Source organism: Cordyceps javanica, chromosome 2 (genome assembly GCF_051103115.1).
Source record: "Cordyceps javanica chromosome 2, complete sequence".
Classification (NCBI taxonomy): Eukaryota; Fungi; Ascomycota; class Sordariomycetes; order Hypocreales; family Cordycipitaceae; genus Cordyceps; species Cordyceps javanica.
Genome location: NC_139296.1, coordinates 4,316,164 through 4,337,627, shown reverse-complemented (window position 1 = coordinate 4,337,627; position 21,464 = coordinate 4,316,164). Strand labels below are relative to the sequence as shown.

The window sequence follows — 21,464 nt, the reverse complement described above, 5'->3', positions numbered from 1 at the left end:
GGCGATGGACCAATTGAGTGGAATGAAGCTGCCCTCGAGCTACCCGTTTGCCGCAGCGTTGACAGAAACGGTTGCCTGACATCAGAAGCGATGACGTTCCCTGTTTTTGGACGGGTTTTGAAAAAGGTCTTCATGGGGGAGTACAATTTCGATCGCGCCTCGATGCATATGATTCGAAGAGAGTTAGGAAAACAGTTAGACAGTGAGTACTAAGATAACTGCTGCTGAACTTGCTACTCATTTATTCTTATAGACAGATATACCGCGACAGAAAGATCGCAGCATGTGCTACATAATGATAACCGAATCTTCGGCCAAAGCTATGTAGCTTTCGTATCATCATGCGACGGCTTGGCAGCCTTCATGCGAGAGACCGCGGATCACACCGCCGTGGAATACTTTCAGGGTTTACATCGCTTCCACCAACCCGGCATGCCAGTCAGGCTTCCTGCCGCGATGTTGGCAAAGCTGGAAACCAGCTCAGAACTAGCAGAATATGACAACGAAATAAAACTTGCTGTCGGCCCAGATGCGAAAGCCAAGGCGCAGAGAGCCCGTCAATACGCCGTCAAACGACTGCGAAAGAAAATGCTACAAGAGTATCGAGAAGAATGCTTGAAAACGCTACGAAAGGACCGGCTCATCAATGGCTGCCATACAGTGAATGACACTGTCGACCCGCTTAACCAGGTATTTCCGGAAAAGAGGCGTGTAAGCGCTGCGATGACCAGCGATGAAGAGGAATTCTGCGTCATGGAAGACGCATTACACTTATTAACAATGTCTTCCGAGAGATATCATCGAGCTCGCGAAACTCCGCAGAATGGATTATGCCCTTACTGCGGCATCAATATTTCACAGTAAGTAATCACAACTTTTAAATAGTGGCAGCGCTAATTTATTTTTTAGTCTCTCACGGCGTAACCTTCACATCCACCATTGTCGAAGAGACAAAGTAGCCCAGGAACTCGGCGTTCTGTTCTCAAGGTTAACATTTTGCTATTTTTGCAACGAGTTTTTCACCCCAACGGAGTGGGAGCAAGATTGCCAGAGACATTTGTCGAACTTCCTTGTTCACTGCGGCTCTTTGACGTACCGGCACACCTTGGTCCGTCCCGCGTTCTGCTTACTCTGTATGCAGTCTGATAGGTTGGCCGCAGGCGAGCGATTAAGATACTGGGACAGGGACGTCAAAGCACTTGACCACATTGATCAATCTCACGGCTGGCACTGGACTTGCATCCATTGCAACTTTACTTCAGACAGCAAGGAATCCGGACGTAACCATCTGCTTGATGCTCACGGCTACCAATTTCGCCGTGCAAAAGCCAACGTAATCATATCGGCTGAGTATGATAAGTCAATGGACGAGCTTTGTTCTGACATGAGCTGTGGCCAGAGCGTCAAAAGCCTTGGAACGCTTGACCACTGCGGCGCCTTCTCTCCCGATCATGGTCCAGAAGCAGAAGAAATGGAAACGAATCTCGATATACGGATATTAGACGATTTTACACCATCTCTAGAGTGGTCAGACAGCTCGGATGACGTTGTGAATAGACTAATGGACGAATGGATATCGTTACCTGCGACGCCGTCATCTGTGTTTACTGAACCAGAACACCCGGAAGACGATCCGATGATAGGTCGAACAGGGAGATCGTCATCGCAAGCCATTTCACCGGGACAGAACTACATCGAAGACAAGTTAACGATGGATCCGACCGATCCTAGAGCACCATACTATCTACTTCCCACTCGATTCGACACAGCTTACATGAAAAGCGACAAGACTATTAATCCTCTAGAAACGACAACCAAATCGGAATGGGAGCAACATGCTAGGACAGATTGCACTCAATTCGAAGAGCAGCCACTATGCGTTTCGATACCGCCAACGCGCCAAGAAATTGTTATCGAGCTGAGGCCAGTCCGCAACCGCGAGGAATACGAAAGCTTAGAAGATCTCGCCTCGACAGCTGAAGAAGGAACCGCCCTAATTCAAAGGACTAAAAAGCGAGATCGACTCGGGCTTGCCTTGGACAGCACATCGAAGCATGTCCGATCACGAAATCCAGGAGTGAGCGGCCAAGGGAAGAAAACGCGTCGCGCGCGAATCAGCTTTACCCCCAACGAGGATCGGCTTCTCAGGAAACTGAGGGCCGACCCAACGCTCACATGGGAAAAGATACATGCTCTTTTCAGTATGGAATTTCCTGGCCGGCGCTCTCAGGGAGCATTGCAGGTACATTACTCCACAAAAATGTAGCGTCGACTTTAATTTTGCGGATAGAACTAGTATATTAAGCAACACATAATGAACTATGCCTTAATATTTTTATATTATCTTAGTGATAATTCTTGAAAATTGTTCTAAAGTCCGTATTTTTCTAAACATCTATCAAACGATTCTTGACTACTATAGATTATTGTCGTATAATCCTGCCCGTGATTACTTTTAATTCAAATATGATCCGATCTCGTGGGTTGTTTTCGGTTGAACTTTACTATCCCTAGTGGCACCAACTTCGAGCTCTTAGCTTCGAGGAAGTTATGGACTTCTATTTACAGGTTAATTAGACTCTACAATACGTCTGTATTTTGATGATCTAGCGCCTTGTGAGTTATCTAATAAAAAAATTCGTAACGATGCTATTGAATGCTATCATGGATGCCGTTTTTTCAAGCTCCCTAGCTCAGCCGATTGAGGCCAGGAAGAGGGTACGTGCTAGGCCACGTGCCTCGCAAGTGACCACTTCCTCGCTCCTGCGCCCGTATTCTAGTTAGACTCTTCTTCTTCATCATCAAAAGAAGCACCACTCTCTGAATAAGACTGTTACTATTGTTGTTCATCATCATCATCGTGCCCCTATCGTCGCCCAGTGCACCACAGTACGTACGATGACCCTGTTGATCTCAGCCTGGGCGATGACGGGACCCAGGATAACTCTATTGAGCTTGATTGAGGATCGTACAATATATTTCCTTTCAATTATTATAAATTCCCTGCCTTGCTGCTGAAGCACCCAGCCAAATAGCTATGCTGTGGAAGCGTTAGCTGCAAGTGCAGCTAACCTAGGACGATAGCTGGCACCTTCCCGTGGTGTTCTAGGTCAGTAACAAGTCTGTCTCGTACGAAACAGCTTGTGGAGCGAAGACCAGCTAATTCGGGTAGATGAAATAGTTTTGCGTACATAAGTGATGCTCTCAATGTGTGATAGAATGATGCCGTGATGCTACTTCTTTGTGATTGAAAAGTTGGAGGAAATGTACGAGCTTTTGGCAAGAAAAAAAAAAAGGCAGCTCGAACGTACAACCTTCGCAAAAAAAGAAGAGGACGCATAGGCATTCCGCACACGGTCATCATGTGCAGAATGCCCATGATGCCAGAAGAGCGATAAATTTTGTTCGTCAAGGTTCGTACGGTAGGTCAACAAAAATAACATCGGTCCCAACGTGGCGAGCCACCCTGTGTGGCGAGCCAAATTGCAGGTGCTTAGACTTTCTATCAACCTATACCTCACCCACAGTGATCCACTTGCTTAAATCTTCATAATTTAATCACTAAGCTACCCTTACAATATTCTAGCGCTTCAGATTTGAAAATTTCGCAGGCTTCGTGGTGTAGTTGCCTGCTTAAGAGAATGCCTCCTCTAGCACCTCAGCGTACGGGTATGATAATAAATCTCCACTTGTTTTAAGGCATAACCAACTTGTCGTAGTTTGTACATTTCAACAAAAATTCCTGTTAATTGAATATCAGCACTGTTGCTGACATATACTAATCTACACTAGAACTAGTCCATGTCTCTAGGGTTTTTAACGATAATAGAGTGTATGGGTGCTTCTGGCCAAGGATTCGCTGTTGAGCTAGAACACAGTCCTTCATCATGGCTAGAGCCTCACAGTCCCGGCCTTGAGATTTCCAGGTATGAGCAAGGCTAGCCATGCTGGTCAGCGTGTCGGGATGGTCCGCCCCGAGCTTGGTCTTGCGAGTCTCCATTACTTGCACAAACAGCTTCTCTGCCTCTTCCCACCGGCCTTGGTTCCTGTACGTCGATGCCAGGTTACCCATGCTGGTCAGCGTGGAGGGATGGTCCGCCCCGAGCTTAGCCTGAGAAGTCTCCATTACTTGCACGTCCAGCTTCTCTGCCTCTTCCCACCGGCCTTGGTTCCTGTACGTCGATGCCAGATTACCCATGCTGATCAGCGTGTCGGGATGGTCCGCCCCGAGCTTGGTCTTGCGAGTCTCCATCACCCGCACCTCCAGCTTCTCTGCCTCTTTCCACCGGCCTTGGTTCCAAAACGTCAACGCCAGGTTACCCATGCTGATCAGCGTGTCGAGATGGTCCGCCCCGAGCTTGGTCTTGCGAGTCTCCATCACCCGCACCTCCAGCTTCTCTGCCTCTTTCCACCGGCCTTGGTTCCAAAACGTCAACGCCAGGTTACCCATGCTGGTCAGCGTGGAGGGATGGTCCGCCCCGAGCTTAGCCTGAGAAGTCTCCGTCACCTGCACAAATAGCTTCTCGGCCTCTTCCCACCGGCCTTGGTTCATATACGTCGATGCCAGGTTACCCATGCTGGTCAGCGTGTCGGGATGGTCCGCCCCGAGCTTAGCCTGAGAAGTCTCCATTACTTGCACGTCCAGCTTCTCTGCCTCTTCCCACCGGCCTTGGTTCCTGTACGTCGATGCCAGGTTACCCATGCTGGTCAGCGTGGAGGGATGGTCCGCCCCGAGCTTAGCCTGAGAAGTCTCCATTACTTGCACGTCCAGCTTCTCTGCCTCTTCCCACCGGCCTTGGTTCCTGTACGTCGATGCCAGATTACCCATGCTGGTCAGCGTGGAGGGATGGTCCGCCCCGAGCTTGGTCTTGCAAGTCTCCATCACCTGCACAAACAGCTTCTCGGTCTCTTCCCACCGGCCTTGGTTCATATACGTCGACGCCAGGTTAGCCATGCTGGTCAGCGTGGAGGGATGGTCCGCCCCGAGCTTGGTCTTGCAAGTCTCCATCACCTGCACAAACAGCTTCTCTGCCTCTTCCCACCGGCCTTGGTCCATATACGTCAACGCCAGGTTACCCATGCTGGTCAGCGTGTCGGGATGATCCGCCCCGAGCTTGGTCTTGCGAGTCTCCATCACCTGCACCTCCAATGCTTCCGCTGCCTCCCACATGCCTTGGAGCTTATAGCCCGAAGCCACCATTGCCATACTCCACATCGAATCTTCGTGCTCTGTCCCCAGTATCTTCTCCCGCACTCTCCTCACTTTCACCCCCAGTGACAGCGTATCAGCCCCATTCCCCATTCTCCACGCATACCACGCCGCCTTGTACATGATGGAAGCCCACTCGAGCAACGAGTCCCGAGCTTTTGGCCGCTGCCCCACGGCTGATTTGGCATGCGGAAACAGTTCTTGCCATGCTGCCCAATTCTCATACTCCCCTGTCGGAGCTTCTGCACATAGATTAGAAATAAACTGCTGTTTCCATTTCTCCAACTGTCCGCGAGCTTCAAGCCATTTCCGCGTCGCTAACTGTACCAGAGCATGCATTTCGAAGCTTGTTATGCCTATCTCCGACACAAGCGAGAAATTTCGCAAAATCACCATGTCTGTCTCGAGCTCTTCACCCTGCGTAGACTGCGAACGCTGATCCTCGTCGCTATCCATATCGCTCTCCATGTTGCTATCCATGTTGCTATCCAAGTCGTGCCCCTCCTGTGATCTATTGTCTTCCTGCTCCCTCCCGCATCGCAGCAACCTCCTCGGAATGCCTTGCCGGTCGAAAAAGCTCATCAACGAGAGCAAGTCCGCCGCGGACGGCCGCATCTTGCGGATGTGATCGAATGATATTTGCCATGTAATCAGAATCGCACTCGACGCGCCCCCATCTCGCCACAGATCTCCGCCATCATGTGCCAAAAGCTTCGTCTTCTTGCGCTCGCTCTCTTGAAAATTCGCTAGATATTGTCTGATGGACGCCTGCTGTCCTCTCTCCTGGATATAGGCCGCCGCCTGGCTGATAGCAAGCGGAACACAGTCTAGTGCTTTAACAAGATCCGCCCCTGCATTTTTATCCGACAGACTTCCTAGTCTTTTCTCCAAGAGGGTTAGCGCTTCATTCTCCACCATAGGCCCAATCGCGATCGCATCTTGGCGCCTGCCCACTAGTCGCACTGCCACATCTTGATCGCGCGTTGTGATCACCACCGATCCGTTCCGGCTTTGCGGTATGTATGTCGCCAACGGCTTCTCGGCCGCCGCATCTCCTTTCGTCGGAAAGAATACGTCACCATCATCGGCACTGTCGAGCACTAAAACCCATCGGCCGTTCCGTTCGAAGGACAGCCAGTTGTATACAAGCCGGGGAACATCTGCGTTGGGTTGGTTCCGCCCCGGGAGCTTAACAGCATCGGCTATGGTCTTGAAGCCCTCTTCGACGCGCGCTCGCGTACCGGCGTGGATCCAGAACACCCATATATCATCGTGTTTCTCGGTCAGTCGGTGGGCAAACTCGATGGCCAGCTGCGACTTGCCCACGCCTCCTAGGCCCACTAGGGCCACGCGGCCGGCTAGCTCGGCGCATCGGCGGGCAATCTGGTCGAGAATGTCGCCACGGTCGACGAAATCGGGGTCGCGACGAAAGGGGATCGAGGCAAACGGCTGCGGCGGTGTCTCGGCTCGTTCTAGGCAGTCAGTGCAGGTTCGCCAACATCACGCAACATGGCCGAGCTGCTCACCTAGCGGTTGGTTGAACGTGAACGTCGCGGGACCGTGCAAATGGTTCCCGGCTACGACATTGTGGGCATCGATCCCGTCAAAGTGGCTCGTGCTGGGTGGGGCCATCGCGGGGTATTTAGAATCCCGCACTTGCCATAGGAAGCTAACGGCTTCCCATATGATGGATGGGTAACGACACTTGATTTATATTCAGTTTGATATGGAAAGCATCTCCTGGGATGGATGTATCAGGCCTCACGCCAGACAGCCTGATCACGTGGCAGATTAATTTCCCCCTCCCTCAGCCACAGTGGCTGCCCAGCACTCTTTGATGTCTGATATCTCACTCATCGTCCAGATCTGCCCTCTGATCACGCGAATTTGCACAAGCTAACATTAGAATCTTCTGTGCTATTATCAGAATGGGAATCCTGAATCCGGAACTATATACCGTCGTATGGATTGCCCCCCTCGAGATTGAAGCTCAGGCTGCCCTTCATCTGATGGACGACCGGCATAAGGGCAGATTCCCTGTGGGTCGCGGCGACGACTACGTATTCCATGCTGGCACAATGTGTGGTCATAACGTTGTCGTAGCGACGCTGCCGGCAGGTCAAGAATACGGCACTGGGTCTGCAGGGGCTCTCGCCGGTCAGGTGAAGAAGTTCTTTCCCAATCTCTGGTTTGGATTGTTGGTTGGCGTGGCTGCCGGGCTTCCCAGCCTCTCCCGAACCCCTCCGCGCGACATCCGACTCGGAGACGTTCTTGTCGCTCTCCCAAGCGGCGACAGTGCTGGTTTGATTGCGTATGAGCTAGGAAAAGAAACCGAGGACGGCTTCCAACCGTTACATTTCGGCCACGTACTCGCCACTACGGAGCCGATTGTCCGCGCAGCGATCGGCAGCATTAAGATCAACGCACCGAACGATACCGAAGTCTTCCTTCCTTTTTACGAGACGATCGAAGAAAAGGAGCATGTGGCTGGCAATTTCGCTGACCCTGGTCAAGAGGCGGACAAGCTGTATTATACCGACGCCGATGGGTTGGAGAAACTCGTGGAACGAGCGCCACGTCCGCCTTCAAGACGTACTCGAGTGTGGTACGGGCCAATAGGCTCTGGAGAGAAACTGATGAAGAATGCCTGGAAAAGGGATGAGCTTCGCGACAAGTACGATGTTATTGGCCTCGAAATGGAAGCTGCAGGAACTATGAACAGAATACCCGTAGGGGTCATACGAGGCGTTTGTGACTATGGTGATATGCATAAAAACAAGGAGTGGCAACCATATGCCGCGGCTATGGCAGCTGCATATGCCAAAGCGGTCTTATACGAGATACCGGCTTCTGTGAAGGCTCCTACACATTCACAGGCTCAGACGCAGGCTGAGCAAGCAGATAGTCGATTGCAGTCGACTTATGGCACAATCAATGGACACAATGTGATTATTGGATGGAAATCTCAGGGGCAGACGAATTTAAACTTTTCTTGAAATATTCCATAGTACGTATAGATGCCCGCTACGGCTTAGTCCATCGAATTCAACGACCGCTACCGCCCGTACTATACAGTTGGCTGACTAGAGTGGCAGAGTCACGACGAGCAGCATCCAACGTGTCCACGGACTGCATTGCTACATCGGCGCTATTGGCGCTCTCTGACCTGCCGGCACAACTCCATACTCAATCGGCCCTTTATACATCCAAGTCACTAGGGCTCTCAGTCCTAGCGCATTTATTTCTTGTTCACCTTCCGCAGCCTGTTTTTCGTCTATCCGCAACACCTTCGGCTCCGGCGCATATGGCCTCGGCGTACTGCTCTCCCTCTTGCTCCCACTTTCATTCTTGCCCACGGGAGCTCTTTTCGCCTTTCTGCTCTTTGCAGCTTTCTTGGCCTCCTTCGCTGCCTTTTTAATCTCTCTCGCGACCTCTTTCGCCGCACGCTCTGCTCGTGCCGTCTCAAGGTCCTCATAAGTCATCACCCTCGCCGTGCCTAGTATTTCTGACTTCGTTGACCGGCGAACTTTGGCTTCGTTGTTCATCTGAGTTAAGAATTGGTTATGGTCATGAAGGAGAGCACGCTCGGCAAAGGATAGTTGGGCGGCATTGGTAAGCTTCTGTAAGTGCCTTTGTGGGCGTTGTTTGCTCGTCTCGTCAAGCATATTAGCATCTTGTTGGATTAGATTATGCAGCGACGCAACAGCTTCTGCCGACACTGGTGTTGCAGCTGTTCGCGGTACTTGATCTTGTATACAGGAACCCATGTTTACCTCACACACTCTTGGGGCGGTGAGATGCATTGAGAGGCTTCGGTATATCACAGAGGACCTTGTCTGGGCTGAAGGGAAATAAGCCGGCTTTGGCCCATCCAGCTCGTATGTTCCTAGATGTGAGCGCTTACTCCCGTGCAGGGCTATACAAGTAGGTGAAATGCTCTTTACCGATTGTTCCCACATATCCTCTCTCAAGCCGTTCGACCTGCTCTCGATAGGCTGCTTTTAATAGACCAAACACCGAGACGTCACAGGGCTAGAGCTTATGAGAGGTATGAGAAGGGAGGCGGCACAGGATGATATCATTTGCGAAACAGAACTCTAAGATTTCGAGGGTTTCATGCGTCCCGAAGCCGTCACATATTAGTACCCGTGGCTTCTGATTAGCACGTTCCTTGGTCTAGGGGTCAAAACAAGCTTAAGCCACTGTAAGCTGAGATAGGAGTCGGTATACCCACTCTCGGAGTACGCATAATGCCATCTGGGAGTTTGGTGTGTGCTCCAGTTGGCTCGATGAGTTGACGCAGGCCAAATGATCATTGGGTTTAGATACCTACCATCACCACTCACGCATTCGACAGCTGTGACTCTGGTTCGCTTAACACGTGCGCCTCGATACCCTCGCGGGTTATCTTTACTGACAAGGACTTTCACGGAGTTTAGCTTGGAAAGCATCACCCCACTCTCATCCATATTATACACGTTCTCTTGCAGGACATTCGGGTCCTCTAATACTTTTCCGATGACCTTAAACCGATATAAGACCTTTTTGTAGATGTCGTAACGGTTCCAGTCTAGCGATCCGCCTTTACTCGCTTTGAGCTCTGGGTGGCGTTTGTAGAAGGACTGAGGCCAGTTCCTACCTGGGGCTTTACGTGGTCTGGCTGCCGCGGCCGGCCGTCGACAGGCAAGATTATATGCTATTGGGCCTAGGTGTTTGATACGGACAGGGCGCTCAAGAGTATCTTGTTGTACCAAAAATTTGACAAGAGCTTTTTTTTCTCGGGGATGGAGATCATGTTGGCTTCGGGCTTTCTCTTCGATAGACCGTCGTCCACATGCGCGATGCTGAAGGGTAGTGCGAGCAACATCACCATGATTTGCTAAAGCACGGAATGATTTACGCATACCAGGAGGAACATTCTGTGCTAGTACCTGACTGGCTCTGTCCATGTTTTTATTATATTTTGATGGCCGAAAAGGACGTAAACAAGAGCGTAATGAAGCGATGGACAAGTTCCCGGGCGGTGCTAGGCAGGCCTTCTGGAACCTTCTCTCTTGCCCCACAGTCAATCTAAAAAAACAAGTAAACAAGTGACACGGGCGCTAACCATACCTGACCAGCATGTATGTTGCCAGAATAGTCGTCAAAGTAGCAGACGGTATATAGTTCCGGATTAAGGATTTCCATCCTGATAATAACACAGAAGATTCTAATGTTAGCTTGTGCAAATTCGCGTGATCAGAGGGCAGATCTGGACGATGAGTGAGATATCAGACATCAAAGAGTGCTGGGCAGCCACTGTGGCTGAGGGAGGGGGAAATTAATCTGCCACGTGATCAGGCTGTCTGGCGTGAGGCCTGATACATCCATCCCAGGAGATGCTTTCCATATCAAACTGAATATAAATCAAGTGTCGTTACCCATCCATCATATGGGAAGCCGTTAGCTTCCTATGGCAAGTGCGGGATTCTAAATACCCCGCGATGGCCCCACCCAGCACGAGCCACTTTGACGGGATCGATGCCCACAATGTCGTAGCCGGGAACCATTTGCACGGTCCCGCGACGTTCACGTTCAACCAACCGCTAGGTGAGCAGCTCGGCCATGTTGCGTGATGTTGGCGAACCTGCACTGACTGCCTAGAACGAGCCGAGACACCGCCGCAGCCGTTTGCCTCGATCCCCTTTCGTCGCGACCCCGATTTCGTCGACCGTGGCGACATTCTCGACCAGATTGCCCGCCGATGCGCCGAGCTAGCCGGCCGCGTGGCCCTAGTGGGCCTAGGAGGCGTGGGCAAGTCGCAGCTGGCCATCGAGTTTGCCCACCGACTGACCGAGAAACACGATGATATATGGGTGTTCTGGATCCACGCCGGTACGCGAGCGCGCGTCGAAGAGGGCTTCAAGACCATAGCCGATGCTGTTAAGCTCCCGGGGCGGAACCAACCCAACGCAGATGTTCCCCGGCTTGTATACAACTGGCTGTCCTTCGAACGGAACGGCCGATGGGTTTTAGTGCTCGACAGTGCCGATGATGGTGACGTATTCTTTCCGACGAAAGGAGATGCGGCGGCCGAGAAGCCGTTGGCGACATACATACCGCAAAGCCGGAACGGATCGGTGGTGATCACAACGCGCGATCAAGATGTGGCAGTGCGACTAGTGGGCAGGCGCCAAGATGCGATCGCGATTGGGCCTATGGTGGAGAATGAAGCGCTAACCCTCTTGGAGAAAAGACTAGGAAGTCTGTCGGATAAAAATGCAGGGGCGGATCTTGTTAAAGCACTAGACTGTGTTCCGCTTGCTATCAGCCAGGCGGCGGCCTATATCCAGGAGAGAGGACAGCAGGCGTCCATCAGACAATATCTAGCGAATTTTCAAGAGAGCGAGCGCAAGAAGACGAAGCTTTTGGCACATGATGGCGGAGATCTGTGGCGAGATGGGGGCGCGTCGAGTGCGATTCTGATTACATGGCAAATATCATTCGATCACATCCGCAAGATGCGGCCGTCCGCGGCGGACTTGCTCTCGTTGATGAGCTTTTTCGACCGGCAAGGCATTCCGAGGAGGTTGCTGCGATGCGGGAGGGAGCAGGAAGACAATAGATCACAGGAGGGGCACGACTTGGATAGCAACATGGATAGCAACATGGAGAGCGATATGGATAGCGACGAGGATCAGCGTTCGCAGTCTACGCAGGGTGAAGAGCTCGAGACAGACATGGTGATTTTGCGAAATTTCTCGCTTGTGTCGGAGATAGGCATAACAAGCTTCGAAATGCATGCTCTGGTACAGTTAGCGACGCGGAAATGGCTTGAAGCTCGCGGACAGTTGGAGAAATGGAAACAGCAGTTTATTTCTAATCTATGTGCAGAAGCTCCGACAGGGGAGCATGAGAATTGGGCAGCATGGCAAGAACTGTTTCCGCATGCCAAATCAGCCGTGGGGCAGCGGCCAAAAGCTCGGGACTCGTTGCTCGAGTGGGCTTCCATCATGTACATGGCGGCGTGGTATGCGTGGAGAATGGGGAATGGGGCTGATACGCTGTCACTGGGGGTGAAAGTGAGGAGAGTGCGGGAGAAGATACTGGGGACAGAGCACGAAGATTCGATGTGGAGTATGGCAATGGTGGCTTCGGGCTATAAGCTCCAAGGCATGTGGGAGGCGGCGGAAGCATTGGAGGTGCGGGTGATGGAGACTCGCAAGACCAAGCTCGGGGCGGACCATCCCTCCACGCTGACCAGCATGGCTAACCTGGCATCGACGTATATGAACCAAGGCCGGTGGGAAGAGGCCGAGAAGATGGACGTGCAGGTGACGGAGACTCGCAAGACCAAGCTCGGGGCGGACCATCCCGACACGCTGACCAGCATGGCTAACCTGGCGTCGACGTACAGGAACCAAGGCCGGTGGGAAAAGGCAGAGAAGCTGTTTGTGCAGGTGATGGAGACTCGCAAGACCAAGCTCGGGGCGGACCATCCCTCCACGCTGACCAGCATGGGTAACCTGGCATCGACGTATATGAACCAAGGCCGGTGGGAAGAGGCAGAGAAGCTGTTGGTGCATGTGATGGAGACTTCTCAGACCAAGCTCGGGGCGGATCATCCCGACACGCTGACCAGCATGGCTAGCCTGGCATCGACGTATATGAACCAAGGCCGGTGGGAAGAGGCCGAGAAGCTGTTTGTGCAGGTGATGGAGACTCGCAAGACCAAGCTCGGGGCGGACCATCCCTCCACGCTGACCAGCATGGGTAACCTGGCATCGACGTACAGGAACCAAGGCCGGTGGGAAGAGGCCGAGAAGCTGGACGTGCAGGTGATGGAGACTTGGAAGACCAAGCTCGGGGCGGACCATCCCGACACGCTGACCAGCATGGGTAACCTGGCGTCGACGTACAGGAACCAAGGCCGGTGGGAAGAGGCCGAGAAGCTGGACGTGCAGGTGACGGAGGCTCGCAAGACCAAGCTCGGGGCGGACCATCCCTCCACGCTGACCAGCATGGCTAACCTGGCGTTGACGTATATGAACCAAGGCCGGTGGGAAGAGGCAGAGAAGCTGTTGGTGCATGTGATGGAGACTCGCAAGACCAAGCTCAGGGCGGACCATCCCTCCACGCTGACCAGCATGGCTAACCTGGCGTCGACGTACAGGAACCAAGGCCGGTGGGAAGAGGCCGAGAAGCTGTTTGTGCAGGTGATGGAGACTCGCAAGACCAAGCTCGGGGCGGACCATCCCTCCACGCTGACCAGCATGGGTAACCTGGCATCGACGTACAGGAACCAAGGCCGGTGGGAAGAGGCCGAGAAGCTGGAGGTGCAGGTGATGGAGACTTGCAAGACCAAGCTCGGGGCGGACCATCCCGACACGCTGACCAGCATGGGTAACCTGGCATCGACGTACAGGAATCAAGGCCGGTGGGAAGAGGCCGAGAAGCTGTTTGTGCAGGTGATGGAGACTCGCAAGACCAAGCTCGGGGCGGACCATCCCTCCACGCTGACCATCATGGCCAATCTGGCATCGACGTACAGGAACCAAGGCCGGTGGGAAGAGGCAGAGAAGCTGTTTGTGCATGTGGTGGAGACTTCTCAGACCAAGCTCAGGGCGGATCATCCCGACACGCTGACCAGCATGGCTAGCCTGGCATCGACGTATATGAACCAAGGCCGGTGGGAAGAGGCCGAGAAGCTGTTTGTGCATGTGATGGAGACTCGCAAGACCAAGCTCAGGGCGGACCATCCCGACACGCTGACCAGCATGGCTAACCTGGCGTCGACGTACAGGAACCAAGGTCGGTGGGAAGAGGCAGAGAAGATGGAGGTGCGGGTGATGGAGACTTCTCAGGCTAAGCTCGGGGCGGACCATCCCGACACGCTGACCAGCATGGCTAGCCTTGCTCATACCTGGAAATCTCAAGGCCGGGACTGTGAGGCTCTAGCCATGATGAAGGACTGTGTTCTAGCTCAACAGCAAATCCTTGGCCAGAAGCACCCATACACTCTATCATCGTTAGAAACCCTAGAGACATGGACTAGTTCTAGTGTAGATTAGTATATGTTGGCGTCCGTCATGAACGAGAGAGGTTTCAGTTTCACTTCCTTCTTCTCCTATTTTGCGATAGCGGAGCCCGACGTAACGGCCTTTTCAACGCAGGAATATCGTACAAGGTAAGTCATTGAGTATATGTGCTTAACTGTCACTCACCGAAAAATGATATCGAGCTGGTTCTGGAACGACGCGATGGGGTTCCCCGTTTTTTTTTCAAGCTTAACCAGCGCACCGTGAAGAACAACAAAGATCCCACAAACAGGCGGTTAGTTGCTAGGCTAAGACAAGCACCAGTAGCTGACAGACCCAGTTTCGGCGTTACTGGCCGAGAGCATCGAGTACTGCGCTATAATGCAGTGTTTTTCCTTCTCCATTTTGCCATTGCTGATGGCGCCTTGGACCTTGATTTCTTCACCCAAGTACTCGACGGCAGGGGCGATGGACCAATTGAGTAGAATGAGGCGGCCCTCGAGCTTCCTGTCTGCCGGACCGTTAACAGGAACGGTTGCCTGATATCAGAAGCGATGACACTCGCTGTTTTTGAGAGAGTTTTGAAAAAAGTGTTTATGGGGGAGTACAATTTTGATCGAGCCTCAATGCATATGATAAGAACAGAGCTAGGAAAACAACTAGACAGTGGGTACTGGGATGACTGACGTCTGCTGAGTTTGATACTCATTATTATGACAGACAGATATACTCCGACAGAAAGATCGCAGCATGTACTACATAATGATAACCGAATCTTCGGTCAAAGCTATGTAGCTTTCGTCTCATCGTGCGACGGCTTGGCGGCCTTCATGCGAGAGACTGCAGATCACACTGCTGTGGAATACTTCCAGGGCCTGCATCGCTTTCACCAATCCGGCATGCCAGTCAGACTTCCTGCCGCGATGTTGGCAGAAGTGGAAAGCAGCTCTGAACTGGCAATGTGTGATGATGAAATAAAGTTTGCTGTCGACCCAGATGCAAGAGCAAAGGCGCAGAGGGCTCGTCAATACGCCTTGAAACGACTCCGAAAGAAAGCGCTGCAAGAGCATCGAGAAGAATGCTTGAAAGCGCTGCGAAAAGATCGGCTCATTTATGGCTGCCGCACAGCGAATGACACTATTGATCCGCTGAACCAGGTGTTTCCCGAAAAAAGGCGCGTAAGCGCAGCGATGATCAGCGATGATGAGGAGCTCTGCGTCATGGAAGATGCATTGCACTTGCTGACGATGTCTTCTGAGAGATACCATCGGGCTCGCGAAACTCCACGGAATGGGTTATGCCCCTACTGCGACATAAACGTTTCACAGTCAGTAACGACAACTTTGAGTAACGGCAGCACTAACTCGTTTACCAGTCTCGCACGGCGTAACCTTCACATCCACCATTGCCGAAGCGACAAAGTAGCCCAAGAACTCGGCGTTCTGTTCTCAAAGTTGACGTTTTGCTACTTTTGCGACGAGTTCTACACCCCAACGGAGTGGGAACAGGATTGTCAGAGACATTTATCGAACTCTCTGGTTCACTGCGGCTCTTTAACCTACCGGCACACTTTGGTCCGTCCAGCGTTCTGTCTACTCTGCGCGCAGTCTGATGGTCTGGTAGCAGGCGAGCGATTAAGGTATTGGGACAGGAAAGTCAAAGCACTTGACCACATTGACCAATCTCACGGCTGGCACTGGACTTGTGTACACTGCAACTTTGTATCAGAAAGAAAGGAGTCCGGACGCGACCATCTCAATGACTCTCATGGCTACCAATTTCGACGATCAAAAGTCGATGTGGCAGTGGCGGTTGAGTATGATAAGTCAATGAACGAGGCTTCGTCTGACCTGAGCCGCGATCAGAGCGTCAAAAGCCAAGGAACACTTGATTACTGCGACGCCTTCTCGCACGATCATGACCCGGAAGCAACAGCAGAAATGGTAGATTTGACTTCACATGGCGAGTTTTTGGCAATAAGCCTCGATACACGGACATTGCGTCGTTGCACACCGCCTCGAGAGTGGTCAGAAAGCCCAGAAGACATTATGGAAAGAGCCATGGACGAATGGATATCGTTACCTACAACACCTCTACCTCTGTTTACTAAATCGGAGCAATCATACCCTGACGATGTCTTGACATTGCCTCGGAAAGAGAGACTACCCTCACAACTTGAATCAGCGGGACAAAACTACGAAGATGAGGTCACAATGGTTACCAGTAACCCCAGAGCACCTTATTATCTTCTTCCAACCCCGTTTGACACGGATTACTTGAAGAGCGAAAAGACCACTCATCCCGCGGAACCGATAGTCGAGATGGAATGGGAGCACCACACTGAGGCAGATTGCACTCAATCTATAAGGCAGCCACTATGCGTTTCGGAACTACCTACGCGCCAAAACTTCGTTATCGAGCTGCGACCAGTCAGCAACCGCGAGGATTACGGGCATTTGGACCGTACCTCACACGAAGAAGAGAGTGGCTACAAGTCGCAGTCAGCCCAACGACGGGAATCAAGAGTGAGATACCGAGTGAATAAAATCCGCCGCGCAAGAATACAATTCGCCTTAGATGAGGATCAACTTCTCTAGAAACTAAGAGCTGATCCAACGGTTACATGGGAAAAGATACATCAACTTAGCATAGAATTTCCTGGCTTGCGCTCTCAAGGAGCATTGCAGGTACATTACTCCACGAGACTGCGGCATCGACCTGAACTCTGCGAAAAGGCCTAGGAAATTGGCAATAATAAATATTGTTTCGGCTTTCATGTTTCACAAGGAACCATTCTCATCCAATGAGTGATGAAGAAGTTGAACACTCAAATCCCTGTTTTTCTATACAACTCTCAGAGTGTTGTTGACGACTATAAAAGGCCGTTATATACTCTTGACTTTTACGACTCTCGATTAAAATGTGAAGCGATCTCGTAGTTTGTTTCGTGTAAACTCCACTCCCCTAAGAGCGGTACTAGCTTCAGCCCTTGGCGTCAAAGAAGTCACAGACCTCTATTTTGCAGGATCAATCAGACTTTGCAATGTATTTGTGAAACGCTGGTTCGGCGCTTTGTGCTGCAGAAAGAATTCCCCAGGGTGGCCTTGAGGTGATGGAGGGGCTGCTGCGCGAGAAGCGCGTCAAGATCGAGGCAGAGTATGGTCAGATTTGTACCGCTTGAGCACCCTTAAACAGCACACGTAAATTTGAGCCAATGGGCACCATCCCTCGTCATGGTGAATGAAGATGGCATTCTTTAATATAGTGATACGCGTAAAACGCATACAAGCGTCTAACTTCGCGAGCGCATCTCAATTATCTGACAGCCAGCTACATGGTAACCTATCGACTGGACCCGCACGCCCTCTGGTTCACATCACCATCCTACACCTCCATCTTGTGTCTCCGCCTTAACTACTCCATAGTGCAGTAACAAGCCGGCCAATATGGCCAAACTCAAGTGGCAGTTTAGTAGTTAGGCGCCGGTCCGAAATGTACCGTGGACGGTTCCGTTGTAGTCGATGTACTCCACCGTTACGTTGCGGCCCTTCAACATGCGTTTGTCTCTTGCCTCAAAGTCGAGCGCCATGGCAACGTAGTCTTTTGTTGTCATGCTTTCGAAATTGTTGGCGAATCGGTCGCTCTCTAGCCATACAGAGATTGTGTGTACATTGTTGAAAACCGCCATCCGCTCCAAGCATGCGTCAAGGTCCTCATTCCACGAGCTGCCTTCAAACATGACCTTTCCGATAGCATCCAGCTGAGTGCCGTAGTAGTCGCCCATTTCATTTACAAATTCGGTATTCGTCTCATGTGTGAAGAGAATCACATCCAGGTCGCGTCGAAACGGAGCAGCGGAAGCGCTGATAAGGTCATGCTTCAGCTCCACGTAACGATCCGGATGCTGGCTGGCCAGTGCACGACGTCGTGCAGACTCGCGCTTGCTTTCATTATCGGGCGCTTGGTTTTCCATTAACTCCTCGGAGGTATCTCGCAGCAGGACAATAGAGCGCCTGCCTGCGATGCGTAGATAGAGCAGACTAACGGCAGGCTCCGAGTCGGAATCATCGCCCGGCACAGCGTCGTCCGCTTCGTCTTGCATAGCAAAATGCCATACAAGGGGCTCCTCGTCAAAAATAATGGAAGACATTGCAATTGTCGTTGCGGTTGACTGTCTGGAAAAAGTTGCTTTTGGAAGAATGGTTGTGAGCTTGTTGGTGAACTTGGTTGGTTGGCTGCCGAGTCAATGATGGCCCTGCACTTTTTGTCATCACGGGAAGTATGACAAGGCTGTGGCACGCACCAATAGCAGCCATGCAGCTGGTTATTATCTAAGCAATCCACAATGTTATTTAGAACGATTTTTTGTTTTACAGCGTATGGCCACGGACTTGTGCCCCGGCTGGGGCAAAAGGCCTTGACTAGGAAGAGCCGCAAGCATGCCACACGCCAATGGGGGGGGGGGGGGGACAAGTGGGAGCTCTGGCTGCCTTTCGCAGTGACTGGGGTCTGTTCAATCTCAGCTGCCGCACTCTGGTGCCGGCACCGAAACTGTACGGCAGGAGCTTGAACGAATGTCACTTTGTTCTCAAAAAGATTGATGAACGGGATGATTGATAGAGGTAAGAAAATTGAATTCTTTAATGTTTTTTATGACAATATGCTAATTGCTCCCAGAATTCATCTTCGTTGGAGACATCGCCGAAATTCCATCGTGGCCTGCATGAAGTTTTCATAGTTGGCGGTTCAGCAAGCTATACCATATTAAATGGTCTAGAACTAATTCGACTCAGTTGTGGCTTTTGTGTTCTTCGTTTATTTCACCGTGCAATTTCAAGACCGAGGGTTCGCCGATTGGTTACCGACTAGCTGGGACCAATAGCAAGCGATAACAGCCTTACAACGTTACAGTTTCTCATCCCTTCGTTTTTCAAAAGTGACCAGTTGTTTTACGAGAGTTAATACTCAATGTAGAAGTAACGCAATACATGTGAAAAAAAACGACTCGTAATTTCCAAGGCGGACGCGTCTGCAGCCTACAAGTGTCGCCTGCCTGCCCACCACCAGAACAGCCCCGAACTATGACCCCTGTAGGTCTGCTCGAGTCTCCTTCAGCTTTTCCGGTTCTCTGAAACCGCCAAAACCACAAATTCATTATTTATGTGTTTTCTGACACTCCTCCGCCGTTGACTGCCAGCCACTGTTGTGACCCACTGCGATCCTAAGACAGCCGTTCTCTGTGTAACGGGCAAGCCGCTTGAGCGGCGGCTGTGCCGCCGAGCTTCTAGAACCTTCCATTGATCGAAGCTATAGAAGTGCTGTCATGCTCTCATAAAGTTGATTCACTTTCTTTGCTCTTCATCTTGATAGAAAACAGCATAGGAACTAGATAGTTGAATCAACTTACTAGCGGCCTTTCACACTCTGATCGTAACTCGTCAATCTGCTTGAGCAGTTGCGCATTCTTGGCATCTAGATTCTTCAGTTGCGCACGTAGAACAGCATACTCTGTCGTAAAGACCAATGCCGCGGCATCGTCGAAGAGGCCATGGGCCGGTCGGGGAGGACGTTGCGGTGCGATGTCTTCACGACCATGTTGCGAGAATTCAGTAATATTCGAAGAGTTTTGACTGTATAGTGAGAAGTTTTGGCTTTTCGACTTGCAGCTACGTACGTAGGTCAGACTTTCCGGTATCGCAGGCAGTGGCTTGTTGCTTGACATTATTTCAGATCACCCATCAATAGTTGAAGATGCTACAGACAAAATGAGACCCGTTCAAGGATGTGCATCAGAGAAACTTGGGATATATAGTACTGATACTAAATGAGACTAACAACAGAGTAAGCAGTGCAGGTTGCGCCGCCTTGGCGGCTAACACTGTCTGTTCCAACCGTAGTATGGCGGAGGGTTGATCTCCATTACGTCCTCCTCCCCGTCACTACTGTTATCCTCGGTAAGACTAGTAGTATCTGAGCTATCACCGAAGTCGTCGTTGGACTCAACATTCGAGATATTGTCTGAGATGCACATCTTCAAATTGCACTCTTCTTGTTTTGCCATACGGTGTTCTTGCAGAGCCATGCGCTCTTCCTGTTTAAGCAGCCTCTCTGCCTGTGCCGCTAACTGCTGCTGAAGCTGCGCAATCTTTTCCGTCAGCTTTGCTTCTGAAGCAGAAAGACTATTCATAATGTCAGCCAGCATGTCAGAATAGCTGAATTACTGACTTACGCAGCATTGCAGTTGTGATGGCCAGGCTCAGGGAACATCGAGTTCATGATGCCATCATCGTCGAGGTAAAAAGCGTAGTCGTTGGATGCCATGGTGTGTAACTAATAGTTAGATTGATGATATTTTCTGTCTAGGAAGGAACAATCAAATTTGTACCGGTAATTGATACCTTAAATATTTAGAAACTGAGGGCTGCCCTAGCATCATATGCAGGCGCTTAAGTGCAGATGCCAGAAAACAAATCCTGGCAGCAACTTTCGGACAACCAAAAACTATACCCTGAAATTATTATCACACTTTCCCACCACTCAGTTTCGAAAACAGTAAATCTTAAACCGGTTCCTGATAGGTAAATCGTTTCACTATAAAGTACTGGTAAGGCTTGCTGACTTCATCTCTATTCAGCCTTTTCCTCTACTCAAGATAAAACATGCATCAAACCACCTTAGCTACTATCGTTATGACCTTCGCCACCTTTGTAGCCTCTCAAGTAATACCCACAATCTACCTTTAGAACCCATTATTGAATGTGGTGGCAGGCTCGGAACTTACAGCGAAAATAACCGCTACATCTACTCGGCGCTATCTGGTGGAGCTCGCTTTTAGCGACACCACGTACTTGCCGGTCACTTGGGTCGTTTAGCTCCTTAGGATATGCGGGTGTGGAGATAGCAACTATAATGTGTTCTTGGCTAACGGAACGGCGAATCTCGAAAACACCCCCGTCCAACAGACTGGGGTTGTCCAATGCTCTTATCCCAACCCTACAACACTTCTAACGCAGACACCACTTTCGCCTACGGATTTCTCAACTAGCCGAAGTGTACCGAGTAGTAACTACGAGTCAGCATCAACGGTTTCGGCTGGCCTGACTCCGTTCAATGGTAGCGCTGGTCTAACGGCCTCTGCCGGTACGCCGCCGGTACGCCCTCCGCTACGCCGATCGAGGCCAGTGAGCGCTCATTGAGCTCCACAAGCAACTTGAGCAGGCACAGGCCCCAATCTGCTC

General features: G+C 51.2%; 6 protein-coding genes across 6 annotated transcripts; 3 read left to right on the top strand and 3 right to left on the bottom strand.

Moving 5' to 3' along the window:
• Nucleotides 1-456: 456 nt before the first annotated feature.
• V2A60_003803 (uncharacterized protein) lies at nucleotides 457-864 on the top strand (the record flags this gene model as incomplete). Its single annotated transcript, XM_083255129.1, has 1 exon — nucleotides 457-864. The coding sequence occupies one exon, from the start codon at nucleotides 457-459 to the stop codon at nucleotides 862-864; it is 408 nt and encodes a 135-aa protein (XP_083111255.1).
• A 2,914-nt stretch (nucleotides 865-3,778) lies between these two features.
• V2A60_003802 (tetratricopeptide repeat protein) lies at nucleotides 3,779-6,841 on the bottom strand (the record flags this gene model as incomplete). Its single annotated transcript, XM_083255128.1, has 2 exons — nucleotides 3,779-6,681; nucleotides 6,736-6,841. The coding sequence occupies 2 exons, from the start codon at nucleotides 6,839-6,841 to the stop codon at nucleotides 3,779-3,781; spliced, it is 3,009 nt and encodes a 1,002-aa protein (XP_083111254.1).
• Nucleotides 6,842-7,137: 296 nt separating this feature from the next.
• V2A60_003801 (5'-methylthioadenosine/S-adenosylhomocysteine nucleosidase family protein) lies at nucleotides 7,138-8,205 on the top strand (the record flags this gene model as incomplete). The annotated part of the gene is made up of 1 exon (XM_083255127.1): nucleotides 7,138-8,205. The coding sequence occupies one exon, from the start codon at nucleotides 7,138-7,140 to the stop codon at nucleotides 8,203-8,205; it is 1,068 nt and encodes a 355-aa protein (XP_083111253.1).
• A 2,487-nt stretch (nucleotides 8,206-10,692) lies between these two features.
• Nucleotides 10,693-14,259, top strand: V2A60_003800 (uncharacterized protein; the record flags this gene model as incomplete). Its single annotated transcript, XM_083255126.1, has 2 exons — nucleotides 10,693-10,798; nucleotides 10,853-14,259. 2 exons carry the CDS (start codon nucleotides 10,693-10,695, stop codon nucleotides 14,257-14,259), a joined length of 3,513 nt encoding a protein of 1,170 aa, XP_083111252.1.
• A 3,442-nt stretch (nucleotides 14,260-17,701) lies between these two features.
• V2A60_003799 (uncharacterized protein) lies at nucleotides 17,702-18,376 on the bottom strand (the record flags this gene model as incomplete). Its single annotated transcript, XM_083255125.1, has 1 exon — nucleotides 17,702-18,376. One exon carries the CDS (start codon nucleotides 18,374-18,376, stop codon nucleotides 17,702-17,704), a length of 675 nt encoding a protein of 224 aa, XP_083111251.1.
• Nucleotides 18,377-20,098: 1,722 nt separating this feature from the next.
• V2A60_003798 (uncharacterized protein) lies at nucleotides 20,099-20,547 on the bottom strand (the record flags this gene model as incomplete). Its single annotated transcript, XM_083255124.1, has 2 exons — nucleotides 20,099-20,405; nucleotides 20,456-20,547. The coding sequence occupies 2 exons, from the start codon at nucleotides 20,545-20,547 to the stop codon at nucleotides 20,099-20,101; spliced, it is 399 nt and encodes a 132-aa protein (XP_083111250.1).
• Nucleotides 20,548-21,464: the final 917 nt, after the last annotated feature.